Consider the following 13,745-nt stretch of genomic DNA (forward strand, 5'->3'; position numbering starts at 1 on the left):
TCCAGCAGTCCTTTGCTTGTTAACAGGAGACATATGGCGTGACTCAGGGGATATAAACCAGGCATGGAGAGGACCGTGAGACAACCCAAAGAATGGAGTCCATGAGAGAATGGAATTCAGCACAGTGCCTTTAGATACACATGAAAGAATTCTGATCACAGCATAAAGTGTTCTCACGCTTCATCTGCTGCATACTATAGAACAAACTCAATATTCAAGTTTTTAAAAAAGTTGTAACCAAGAAAAACGTACTAAGGCAGGCAAGTATCAATTTGGAAAACATCTTCAATTGTACGGATTGTAAATAAACAAGCAAACCAACTAACTAATTAATAATACAGTGTTTTATTAGAAATGACTAACAGTAATGTGTTTAGGACCATTACAGGTCAGGCTCCATCAAGGCTAAGTATCTCTAAGAGACATCAATATGAACAACCAGTTAGAATGTGAGATCATTTTCCAACTCAGTTTATATTTGACAAAAAAATAAATACATGGGTTTCAAATGTACACTACTGATGGAATTTCTTTCATAAACTTATTAATCACTCTTCTAGTGCCAATATCAAAGTCTGTTTGGTCACTTTGTCAATATTCAGAGTTAACAGGATAAGTGCCATTTACATTTTTCTCTGTTCCTCACTGAGTAGGATAAAGCAGGATGCACCAGATCAGGTTATTCAAAGTGTCATTCACCCCTATTTACAAACAGCATTCGGCAGACACTCTTATCCACAGTGACGTATACAACAGGCTATATGAGCTACAGGGACACCTTTAGATTCTATTGGAACCAGTGGGTAAAACTACTAACACTAAGACTTAACTAGGCCAAGCCCAATACATTTAGCAGATACTCTTATGTAGGTGCTTAGTTGTCTGCTCAGAAAAGAAACCTTGGCTACTACAAATAAGACTCCAGAACTATCCTTAAATCAAGTCACTGCCAGAAACAAGATTCAGTGCTGAAACCTAGAGATACAATGCAAAATAAAGTTAAAAAATACAAGACAATTTGAGTGCAATTACTAAATATTTAGTGCAAAAATAAAACAGTTCAAGTGTATAAAATCTTCCTAAAAGTACATGACTAAGTTATATTCAAATGCTTTTCCAAGAGAGGAGTCTTCATGCAGTATTTGAAGACCAGTGAGTATTGCCATCAAGTAGAAAGGAGCAGGTTCATTTTTAGCTTTACAGACAAGCATTGGAGTGTTAAATTTGATAGGAGCTACAGGAAGTCAGCATTTGACAACTTAGGAGCACTGAGGCACTGAACACTGTATAAGACTGAGGCATACACAGGTGTATTTTTCATTGTTCACAAATGAACAATGGGATACAACACTATTACTAACCAAGAAACACTTGTCTCCACTTGACTGGAAAACACAAACTTATTTTTCAGATGTGGTCATCATGCTATCATATTCAAGCCTGTAATTAGTGTAAACTTGCAATAAATTGACCATCTGTTTACCATATAAAATGCTCTAGGGAAGCACATTTATATGTAGTAATTATGTAGAGGTTGCTCCATGTAGTAGAAGTAAAAATGCACAAAAGCTTAGAAATTAGTTGAAAAATATGTTCTTAACTTTATCATCGAAAATGATGAATCAGATGCAAATCAGCTTGGTGAGATAGAGACGGCCCTAAAATATACAATCAACGGGATTAGCTTCAAAATTCTACTGGCTAAATACTCTCAAATGTCAGGTATACATAATTACTATTTAATTAGTGCATTACAGAACAACAGGATCTGTATTCTAAACCTCTGATGTCTTGAGGACTGCTGCACTCGAGCAATATCTTTTCATATGGCTTCTTTGATATTACAGATTTGGGATGTATCAATAACCAAACAGAGAGTCAGCAGAGTTGAGATAAAAGAAGACAAAAGCCAAAACTCATGTCATAATAGCACTAATAGTATAATACACATCATTGGCCTGGTATTACCATTTATTCAAACGTATTAGGACAGGTCAAGACTTCTTATTCATTATTTAACAAATTAATTGAATGACCATTTTTAGTAAGGGAATGTAAGTGAGAGAGAGAGACAAAGAAACAGGAAGAAGAAGAAGAAGAAGAAGAAGAAGAAGAAGAAGAAGAAGAAGAAGAAGAAAAAGAAGAAGAAGAAGAAGAAGAAGAAGAAGAAGAAGAAGAAGAAGAAGGTGCCTCTCGCTGAGCAGTCCTTTGTTCCCAAAGATTGTGACTGTGGGAGGGCAGCACAGATGAGCCAGAAACATCATCACTGAGAGCAGAGCCACAGCGCTGGGCCCAGGGAGAGCGCCCTGGCATGGGCCACCCTGTCCTCTAGGTAATTTATTCTCTGAGTGGCCCTTGTCCCTCAGGAACAAAGTGGCTGCTTGTTAGAGCAAAGCAGTCTGAAGCCAAAGCCCATCTCTCTGCTGGGCTCTGAGACAGCGCAGCGCTTCTGCAGTGCAAATCTGGCCACGTGTTGCTTATTATCCTCCCACAAAGAGCCGCTTCATCTCAAAATTTAGAGTCCCATAAAAACATTATTGTGCAGCGTCTGGGATCATTTGTCCACTCCACAAAGGAATCAAAAACCAAAATGTTGACCCCTCCAGTCTTTCGGGGTGCATTTTTCAAATTCTGCCCCCACCCCCCGCCACCGCGCGCATGCCCACGCTGACGTCCTTTGCTCCACACCCAGCAGTGCTCCTACGCAGCCAAAGTCAGCACAAAGGTATTTCAAAGGTTACATGGTCAAAGTCTCAAGCAGAGAGCCATTTAGCTTTTTGGTTCACTCCTAGAGACAAACAGAAGCCTCTCTATCTTGTGTTCGTGTCTACCCGTTGCTCCTTCACGTCCTCGTCACTCACTCCCAGGGTCTCAAACGCACGGCCCTGCACTGGCTGCCTTTCCCACTCCACCACAGCCATGACTCCATGGCTCAACCATTAATGTTCTAAACATGGCCCCTGCACTTGGCCCCACTCTCACTCAATGCCTACCTGCCAAGCGAATGGGCAAGGTCATGTCAGTCTATTAAACATATTAAAATGTTGCAATTATGGAAATTGGCAACTCCTAATGCAAGTTTAGGTAGCTTTGCTCCAGGCAATTAATCATAACGGATTAGCCAATGACAGTGAGATGAGAGGTACAGGTCGCGTGTTTTTCCAAGTTCCACTGACCAGACCAAGCACGACCCTGACCGTGCAGGGCTCTCTCAAACCACCACCCTGCTCTCATCTCATTGACTATAAATGCATTAAGTGGAGGAAACATCTGAAGGTTAGTGTTTTGGAAAACATTGTCTTCTGTTTATCAATGAATTAGTTGCTGGATGTGTTTATGATGCTAGAGTTACTTGCTTTACACCATGTGGTAATTAAATAAGACTTTACTTCACTACAACCTACAGCATTGACTAGTTTTAGCACAGAGAACTTTAAGGTCTGGAAGATACTTTTTCTGGAAAGTGTTGACTAAACAATGCAACAATGTCTAAGACTGAAGGGTCTGTTTTCTTGGCCCTGTAGTAGTATCCTCCACCAGTGCTGCACGATCTCCTCCCTCTACTCCCCTCCCCCTGCCTCTCCAAGCGACCCTGACTGACTCTCTCTGGGAGAAGAGCGCATTCTCCTTTCATCCCCTCTTAGAGGACAAACATCAGTCCCATCTCGCCAGTCATCCATATTCATGAGCCTCTTATAAATATCTGATAGCGGCCGCTCTACAGCTGTTTAGCTCTGAGAGCAATGCTGAGCCTTCACACACACACACACACACACACACACACACACACACACACACACACACACACACACACGCATGCACGCACACAGCCATGCACGCTCTGGTGTAAGCACTTACTGGTCCGAGTCTGATCTGTCCCCTCATCTCTCCATGCACCCCAGCTGCCCTGATAGCATCAGCTCATAGCAGGGCTATCGCTCTCAGCTTAATTAAAGTCTAAGTGTGACCGCCAAATGAGAGAAGAATCTTTAAGAGCTTTATTTGCTTTCTTCCTGACAGTACACTGCTTATCTCACAGAGAGAGAGAGAGAGAGAGAGAGAGAGAGAGAGAGAGAGAGAGAGAGAGAGAGAGAGAGAGAGAGAGAGCTGTACTCACGTAATTATCACACTTCAACTAGGGTTTAAGGACCTTAAGATCATGATTACTACTTGGATCATTTTCAGAATGAACAAATAGTACATCTGAACCCAATTCAAATTCAGCTGGGTTGCATAGTGAAACAATATAATTCTAACTGATATACAGTGTTTAATTTGCTATAGAATGTAGCTGCTGAATTTTTGCTGTCTGTGGTGACTAATATATGCCAGAGCAATGAGATTGCTGGTTCATCGTTCTTGCATCTGTGTCTACCTCTGAAAACCTAAACCTTGTGCTTTTCAACACAGCTGGAGTGCAGGAGACACTGCTTTCAAAAAATGTATAAATCACTCAACATTTTTACAACGTATTTCAATCATTACTAAAAGATCTACACAAATCAGTGGCAATCAATAAATGTTCTTATCCAACACCATCTAGCCCTTCTAGATATTTTCATAATCTACTTTCTGTAAAATCTATGTGACATAGCTTTTGAGCCAAGTTCATCAAAATTCAGTGAATGTTCTAGTGTTTCTTGTAACAAGCAGAGAGTGCAAGGATCAAACAGAACAGGGTAATCTCACAGGCTCAAACATTTTATTACAAGGTACTCAATGTGTATTATCATCAACAAAAGTAATTAAAAAAAAGCAAAAGCCTGATTATGCAGTGCACCATTAGAGACTACAGTTTTCTATCTAATGATTTCAAAAAGGTTCATTTTGCAGTAGAATTCTATTATTTCCATGAAAACAACATGAAAACCAGAGCTGTGCCTAAATGTAATGAAAGGTGTAACATCATAATACCTGTTAATCATTAACACCACATAACACCACCGCTGTCAGGCCAGTGTAGGGCAGGGCACAGTTTGACAGGGTTTGCACTTCTACATGGAGGTAACATTCTGTGTTTCTGGGATTCTTTTAAGATAATGCCCCCTTTCCTCCAACTCATTAAGATCATTAGAAGTGCTGATCCAGGCAAGAAAATGCATTTTGCTTTGCTCTTCAGAAAATCTTTGTTCTGTTTCCAATACAAATAGTAAGGAATTTAAATATTGCTCCTCCTATGTATGTGTGTGTGTGTGGTGTGTGTGTGTGTGTGTGTGTGTGTGTGTGTGTGTGTGTGTGTGTGTGTGTGTGTGTGTGTGTGTGTGTGTGTGTGTGTGTGTGTGTGTGTGTGTGATGGAGAGAGCTTCTGTGGCACAGAGGCAGGAGGATAAGTATCACAGTGCCCGGTGGAATAGATGGTTCTATAATATCAACATTAGAAAATGCAGGGGGAATAAGAGATGAGCAAAAGGTTAGGAATCAGAAAGAGAGTAAGCGGGAAAATACCAAATGAAATCAACCGAGATGGGAGAAAATGACAATCATAAGGGCTGTGGAAGAACAGAAAGGAAGCAAAAAGTTGGGATTTTGCCTACTGGGAGCAAAGGTACAAGTGGAGCCTGCAGGAGAACAGAAAGAGAGTGACCAGGAGCAGAGGGGACCGAGGCAGGACTGGTATGGAGGGAACGCAGGAGTGGAACGAAGCAAGAGGAGAAAAGAAGGCTTCCCTGGATACGAGTGAGACAGAGAGTGGGGGAACCTGGTGGAGAGGGGGAGGGTGGATCAGCGGCATTCATTACCCATGCAGTGTGCGCTGGCTTCTCTCCCACACCTCCAGGCTGGTTCCTGCCTCAGCCGTGGCTGCCGGCACAGCCCTCCCCCAGCCTTTTGCCCCCTGCTCCCCCTCCCTTACCACACCATGCCCCCACAATCATGCCTGCAATCACATCCTCTAATTAGGTTAATTAATTTGTATCAGCCCTTGTAGGGACTTGGCTGATGAGGCCGCCATGATAGCGTTAGTGCTTGGACTCCTCATAAAGAAAAAAAAAAAAGTAAGGAGGGGTGAGGAAGTGTTATTTTCTGTCTCAGCGCACTTTCTGCTCTGAGAGGACAGGACCACAAAGGATTTGGGTGTGGCCCCACTCGAAGCCCCTCCCACCTACTAGTGCCTACTTGTATCTGTACAGGGTCTTATAGTAAGACTGTCGGCGTGGACGCAGTCCCATTCATCACTGTGTAGGCAGCGAGGGAAGTGTAGAGTATGGAGAGGAGGGGTGCTGTTGAGACAGAGGCACCACATTACAATCAGCAAGGGCCGCTCATCAGGACACCGACGAACACACTCTGATTAACAGAGCGATCTGATTACGGCAATCACATCACCTCTAAGACCAGTCCCAGAGAGAGAGAGAGAGAAGGAGAGAGGGGGGAGAGAGGTAGGCATGTGAAGGCTAGAAAGATAAAAACAAAGAGCAAAGGACAAAATTGCAGAGTAAACAATCACAACAGCAAACAATCAACAACCTTATTTCAAGTCAGACAGACTCCATTCAGCTGCTCATAGGGCTCACTGCGAGAGCAGGGAGTGTGTGCCATTTTAAGCTGCGAGTGAGACGTGGTCTGTATAGACACAGCGAGACAGAGAGACAGACACTGTCTGTGCTGGGAGACAAGGACAGATCCGGTAGTTAAGGCGTAATGAACACGTCCCCCGGGCGCGTGGCTGCCAGCAGGAGAGTGATGGACTAAGCGCAATACCCAGGCAGATGGGCCTCGTCCCATCCTCTCCTCTCAGCCACAGTGGGCCTCCTGTGTCGGGGGAGTGGAGGAGGAACAAGCTCCACTGGGGAGGAGGCCTAACCGTGATTTAGACTCCCATGCAAATTTAATCAATTCAAGTGCCTCTTTCCAACCAGCCTCTTGGCTCATTAGTGGCAATTTAAAGGGGTTTCTGTGATCCCACCTCTCTCTTTTTCCCTCTCACTCACACTCGCACACACTCACACACACACACACAGAGTTGTAAAGATTTTCCTTCAGACGTCTTCCCCCTGGCTCCGAGACAAACCCCCTCCTGGTCTCTCTGCAGTCGTCTACTTCAAAAGCAGAGTGACACGCCACACAGCAGCTAAAGAGGGCAGATATGAGGTGCTCACCCCAAGAGCCACCGTTCATCCGCCTCTCCCCCCTGTAATTGGGGAATCGATTAGTGCTGGTCTGAACCTCTCTGATGAGGGCAGCCTTTTGAGGCACAGCAGCAGTGAGAAAGAAGCGCCTCTGCTCCAGAAGGCTCAGGTGCCGGAGCAACAGCTGAGCCCTTCAGTCTCACGAGACTGGAAGGAAACTACATTCACCAACAGGCCAGCCCTGTCTCAACCGGGTGACAAAACTATAGTTCCTACTCACTTGCTATGCTTGGTCTGAATTAATGACCAAGTATAGAAAAGGTAGACATACAATGGTCTAATAGAAAGAAATTGTAGCTAGGCCATGTAGTAAATGTCGGGGATGAGCATTAGTTCATGCTGCTGCTATCAGCAGGAGCAGCCTCACACAGGTGATCCTAATTCAGTTAATTAGCAACACTCATTAGTTGGTAAGTTCATTACTGGTGTGTTCAAGCTGTCTAGTCTTGGAGAACAGATGGGTAAGTAGACTTCCTAAAACAACCACCTCACATTTACAGGTAACTCATATCTTTACTGGCTCTCTATACAATGACATTTAAAATGCCACACAAGGCATCCCAAATGTTTAAATAAGCCTGCAAACAGCATCTGTTGCTCTGCTTCACTGACAACTCAGATACATATACAATATCTTTCAGCAGTTTATTCAGAAAGCAGCCATGATGCATAACCTCTGCTACTTAAGCTTTTTTATTTGACCAAAAAATGTTATTTATAGGAGCTTGGAGTATGTGTTAGGGTGCAGAGTTTGTTTTATAACAAAATATCAAGGATTTCTTTTCCCTAAGGAGAGCAGAGCCTGCACACATGCACCATCTTAGCCTAATGCTTGTCAGTTGTGACAAGGCCTATTAGCTTTGCTTCTTCAAGCAGTCTGCTTTACTGAAGTGCTCCTTCCTTCCTGTCTCTGCCCCACAGCCCTGCAGAGACATGCCTGATGCACACATCAGCATGGATCCCAACCCGCACGGCTCCAAAAACGCACGAAAGGGACAGAGGGGGTGGATTCGGCCCGCACCTACTATCCCAGTGGATCTGCGGAGGAGCTTCCCACTATAGCACAGGAACCCTTCCAACCTTTTCGGATAACTACTGTCATCCGAAGTTATCATAGGTCAGTCTATTAGCATGTCTTTAATCTTGATGAAAAAATTCTACACTCATACAATATGTATAACAAATGGGCAAGAATATGAAGGGGCATAATTCTTAAACCATCAAATTTAAAGAGTGCAAACTTGTTTACTTCCTAAACTCAGTTTCGTTGGATTATACAGACCTCCAATTATTTTCAGAGGCCAAAACTGTGGCTACACTCAAAGCTCTTAACAAATCTTGGGCCTGGGCATGGGGGCTCCAGGAAGCCTTTTACACTGCAGCCAGTAAGAAGGACATTATGGGACAATGCAAAGATTCTGACCTATATCTTTAAAATCTGGGGGTCACCCTCAGCACACCCTAGCCCCTGACCCCCTGTCGTGGTAGCTGTACTGGGTTGTCGTGAATGAAAGGCGGGCTTCAGTGCAAACAGTGGGCCAACTGTGTAAGGGCGTGCGGAAGCACGGCCGAACTACGCACACAGATGGATGACCCCGCCCCCCACCCCCCTCCTGCATCCATGCCGTGGCAACCGCAGTGACGTATGTGCGCGCAGAGGCACGGCTGTGCTGCTATCAGGGGCTGTGCTGCTATCTCTGGGTAGAAAACCACGCAAACACGAGGTCGATATCAATGTGTCATTGAGAGGCTCTGTGCGAAATATCACTGTGTGTGTGTCAGTCATTCCTCTGTCAACACATTCATTATTCCATTCAACTAAATTACTCTGTGACCACTGCACATTATTCATTTTTTAATTTTTTTTTGGGTAGTATTGTTTAGTATAGTCAGTGTAGTTTGGAAGGAGTGAAAGTTTCCACTGTGTGCCTCTATAGTGGTCATGCCGAGGGGGGCAGAGTATCCAGGCCTGTCTCTCTCGCCGCCTCCTCAACATGGTGACATTTTCCTGTGGTTGCCCCGCCCCTCCATCCCAGGAGAGGCTGATGGATGGGTCCCGTTTATGAAGCCGCTGCCAGCGACTTGAGCGATCGATCAGGTGTTGGCGAAGAGAGCGGTGTGAGCCCCTGGCATGCAGCCTGCCAGGAACAGGCCCATCCAAGCTCCCACTCTCACAAGGGCAAAGGTGCCCAGCTTCACCATCCTACAGCCACATTAAAAAGTCAATTTTAAACATAAATCATATGGAAGATTTAATTTAACAAATTAGGATGTTTTTGACATAGAAGGGAATACTCTAAAGTGATCTGGAGTAATCATCTTTTACCCTTCCTCATGGAGAGCTTTTAGCAGCAAATCGTCCAAACCAAAGGATACATGGATTGTACAATACCAATAGGTAAACTACATAGTGAATGCAATTCATGTACCACTTAAAATAGACGCAACTGGGTTATAGCTTAGTTTTTAACTTGTACTGTGTAAAAGCTCTCTCATTAAAACAAGTTAATGAAATGAGCACTGAGTTCACCCATGCTTCCACAAAGAAATGTACATGTACTGACCCCTTCATTACAAAAACCTACATTATAGGTTTGCAGCCTAGCCACCATCAGCCACACTATTAATCAGCAGTTTTTTATTAATCAGCAGCCCTATTAATCAGCAGTCTCTCACTGCAGGACCAGCACTGGCTGGACCTTTTTGGTGAGCGGAGCACTCAAAATCCAGCAGTAACACTGACATGTTCAAAACACCTGCTACAGTTCTGCCAAGTAATCCACAGCTAGCAGTACTTCTGTGGTCAGAAACTGACTACCCAGTGATGAAAGAGGATGACTTCTAAACACGTTATCAAATGTACCCATGAACTATATAGAAAAGTTGTTCCTAATTATGTCCAGTGAGCATAGTTACACGGTAGGCGCTTCAGATAGGTGCTTCCCTTCCAAGGTGGTCAAGGAGTGTATCCGAGAGACTTAAAAGCAGGAATGTAATCGATTTAGCATTATGCTTAGTTTAAAAATAAATCCTTTATCCCAAAATAGCATTAAAATGTCCATTAAGAGTCTGTCAACTAAAAACTTGGAAAATCATAATTGTACCTCAAAAGTAAAAATAAACTAGACTTCAGCCTAACCCCTAGAGGTAAATTAAAATTTGGAACTTTCCTTTCTGACTAACTTTTTTTAAATAAAAAATAAATAGGATAAGATGCTCCTTCTCATTGGTCACCAATACAAATCCAGATTTATGCGATATGCTACTGCCACCTACTGATATGCTTTAATAAGTACACAACTTTTATAGAAATATTTCAGTATGTTACATCTACAAGAAAAACCATTTACAAAATATTAGAGAATGAGAAAAATAACCAGCAGATTTTCAAAGCTTTAAGTTACTACCAAAACCCAAAGGGTGTCCAGAACCACATCGCCCATCTACTGTCCTTCCACTTCCCCAAACTAGTTGGGCTGGGGCAGTAGTTCAAAGTCTCTCTTGGATACATCAACTCCTAATGGTGGAGATCTTTTATCTTCTCCTCTTGGCCTCAAATTTATAAACAGCAGGAGCAGTGGTCGTCTCCTTCTGCACCTTCACTTTCTTGTTCTTGTCCTGTGAGTGAGGACAACCCACGTGTTAGACAACTGTAGAGCTTCAATAAAAAGTCAAGCTTAGCCAAGGGCAAGCAGCACCTCAAATTCTTTCACCTGTAATCAATTTATATACTGTGTCATATGAGAGTTTCTAAACTCCTCTGTAAAGTGTGTTGCTCACTTGAAGGTCTTTGCGTGTCTGGATCTTCTGACTGATGATGAACATCTTTTTTTCTCGGTCAATACGCTGAGACAGTTCATCATACTGAAGCTTTCGCTGTTTGGCCAGTTTCTGTTGGATGTTCCAATTATGCATCAGTTAACACCAAAAAAAAATAAAAAATACAGAAATACACCAGAATAAATCAAAACCAACAGCCTCTGGACAAGTGGAACACAATGATAAGCAGAGTAGGTCTTACATGGACCCACAACACTTATGGTGCTAATAGATAAAATGTTACTTTTGGCTGCTATGCTGATATTGAAATGCAAAATATAGGAGAGACACAGAGACCAACTCCAGTAATGTACTATAACAGAGATGATAACCATCAGCCCATGTGTAGTATCAGATATACTGCACAGAACAGTTACCAACCTGTACTGTTTTGGGTTCCACAGCTCCCAGAATGCTCTTGTTCACCAGGGTATCCAGGGTAGGTCTGTTATAAGCTCGATCGACCAGCTCAGGCACTGTGTTCAGGTGTGTGATAAGGTCAAACTCCTCCACTGGGAGAGAAACAACAGATGCTTTTACTTTCAAACATCACAACACCCTTGTGAATGAGCAAAGTACACTGTGTGTGCTCTTAGTGAAAAGGACAAATATTAAGTGCCAGATATTAGCTGCTACCTCCAAAAAAGGATTATCTGAGAATGTCTACTGAATCTTAGAACATCGCTCAATCTAGATCTGCAGAACCGGCTTCACATTTTTAGCTTACCTTCTTTTTTGGTGTCCACAAAAAAAGTGTGCTTATTTTTCTGTTTACCATCTGCATCCAGAAGATGCAGTTCAGACTTCAATCTTTCAATTTTCTGGAGGAAGAGGAAACGTCTGGCTTTTTTCCCAAACTCTCAACAAAATAAAGCTAATGTGTTTACATTCAAAAGGTATACTGTATACAAAATAGTAACGAATCGCGGTTTACTGTGTTGATACTAGTTGAAAACAGGCTCTTACCTTAGCCTCTGCCACCCTCTTCATTTCCACATATCTAATGTCTTGAGTCCTCATGATTTTCTTCTGTTCCTCAGTCATCTCTTCCTCTTTTTGTTTAGCCACATGAACTCCATCCTAACAATAGCAAACAGCATCTAATTGAATATAACTTGTCATAATTTAAAGCACAGATTCTAAGGTGAACTCTAAGATGGAGTGCAAAACAAAAATGCATCTTTAGGCACCATCAACCACTTAAAACTTAAAGGGGAGCAGAAGGAGGTATACCTTTTTATCCCCACATGTGTTTGTATTAAAGATAAGGGGATGGGTTTCAGAGAGAAGACATGCAATAACAAAAGGCTTGTTCCCTTGCTTGATGTGCACAAGACTGTCAGACCCTGGGCCCCAGTATTAGTCAAACTCTAGTCAACAGTGTGTCCAGTTCAGCACTAGTCTATAGCATGTCCACAGGCAAAAACTGATTAATAGTATGTAGTATGTACACAGGTGATCAGCACTCCACACAGGCCTACACAGTAACTGCTGCCAAAATCTCAACTAATCTGCATGTGATTATCAGACTCTGGGTACCAAAATTGGTTAAATACTAGTCAATACAGTGTCAATAAATGCAATCACATAAGGAATACAGTCTCCATAGGCCACTGATGATCATAGATGCATTGTTTCATTAGTCTGTATAATCATGTAAAGGTATAGGTAGGTGAGAACTATAACAGAATACTTACCTTTAATTGAGAGTGTATCATTTTAAAGTGGAATTCATCTGGGTTCTTGTCCATTGCCTTTTTACGCAAGGCATTGAGGGTTTTCTGTTTACGATGGTAGTCACTATATTAAAAATATGAGAAACAAAAAAAACATTAAAAACCACAGTCATAGTTTATAGTCGACCGAATCCGAATTTCTACTAAACGTATAACCCAAAAATAAGCAAAAAGGTACATCAAAATGAATACACAAAGCTTCCTCACTCTGCACGAAGTTTGTAGTCCTTCTTCTTTTCCAAGAGTCCCAAATTCTTCCTGAATCCGGGCTGCGTGTTAAAAAAAGACAAGTAGCTTGCAAGCTGATAGCTGTTCACACTGTTAACCATTAATATTAGCCAGCTAGCGTATCGTCTATATATTCATCAGAACGTGCTGGTATCTACTTGAATGTTAAGTAGCTAGCTAGCTACTCATTTAGAACACAATGGAAAAGGTAGCTAATATAAACGCACAGGTAAATGTAATTACGTCTTATCTAGACGAGAGCTTGCTTTGCTACTATGTTTGCTAACTAGGTTAGCTGTATGTAGTTAGCTAGGTTAACCAAATTAGCTAGCTAGCTAGTCAGCTACTGAATCTAGCTAGTGCTAATATTACAAAACAAACATTACCTGAGATCGCTCTTTGTGATCCCGCTGTTTAGATTTCAGGGCTTTTCTAAACGAAGACATGTCTGCGAGTATGAAGACTAAACCTTTAATTTGTTTAAAATGCACAGTTCACCTGTGTCTGTAACTAATGTGGAACCGCCTGTTCTCACGTGCGCTTGACGACTCTCAGGGCTGTGCTGCGGCTTTCAAAAACTAGCTCCAGTTTCTCACCAGCAGATTCCATAACGTCGTTTAAAGTCGTACAGTTACAGGCTAGCTAATACCAAAAATAAAAATAGCAACTAGAATTTGCTGCTGTAAGGAATATTAGTTGTCAATCTTGCCACCTGTTTGAATAAGTGATCAAAGAATATACGTAGAATACACAGAAAATAGCACGTTATAAATCTATAAACCCATGATCAAATATTGACCTGTTATTTATAGATTTGTTATTAGTCAAATCAGTC

At 42.3% G+C, this 13,745-nt stretch overlaps 1 protein-coding gene across 1 annotated transcript; it reads right to left on the reverse strand.

Annotated features, from left to right (window-relative positions):
- Positions 1–10,393: 10,393 nt before the first annotated feature.
- Positions 10,394–13,466, reverse strand: utp11 (UTP11 small subunit processome component). Its single transcript, XM_027001587.3, has 8 exons — positions 13,297–13,466; positions 12,890–12,951; positions 12,644–12,746; positions 11,913–12,026; positions 11,674–11,767; positions 11,328–11,458; positions 10,908–11,018; positions 10,394–10,745 (listed from the first exon to the last, which is right to left on the reverse strand). The coding sequence occupies exons 1-8, from the start codon at positions 13,354–13,356 to the stop codon at positions 10,662–10,664; spliced, it is 759 nt and encodes a 252-aa protein (XP_026857388.1). The 5' UTR covers positions 13,357–13,466; the 3' UTR covers positions 10,394–10,661.
- Positions 13,467–13,745: the final 279 nt, after the last annotated feature.

This window comes from Electrophorus electricus, chromosome 14 (genome assembly GCF_041902795.1).
Source record: "Electrophorus electricus isolate QZ-2024a chromosome 14, ASM4190279v1, whole genome shotgun sequence".
Lineage (NCBI taxonomy): Eukaryota > Metazoa > Chordata > Actinopteri > Gymnotiformes > Gymnotidae > Electrophorus > Electrophorus electricus.

Excerpts from the sequence above, each read along its gene's own strand:
- utp11 (XM_027001587.3), bottom strand. The coding sequence starts at position 13,356 with ATGTCTTCGTTTAGAAAAGCCCTGAAATCTAAACAGCGGGATCACAAA. Across the intron at positions 11,768-11,912 it reads AGAGGGTGGCAGAGGCTAAG|AAAATTGAAAGATTGAAGTC; the intron begins GTAAGAGCCTGT and ends CTCTTCCTCCAG. Across the intron at positions 10,746-10,907 it reads AGACACGCAAAGACCTTCAA|GACAAGAACAAGAAAGTGAA; the intron begins GTGAGCAACACA and ends CCTCACTCACAG.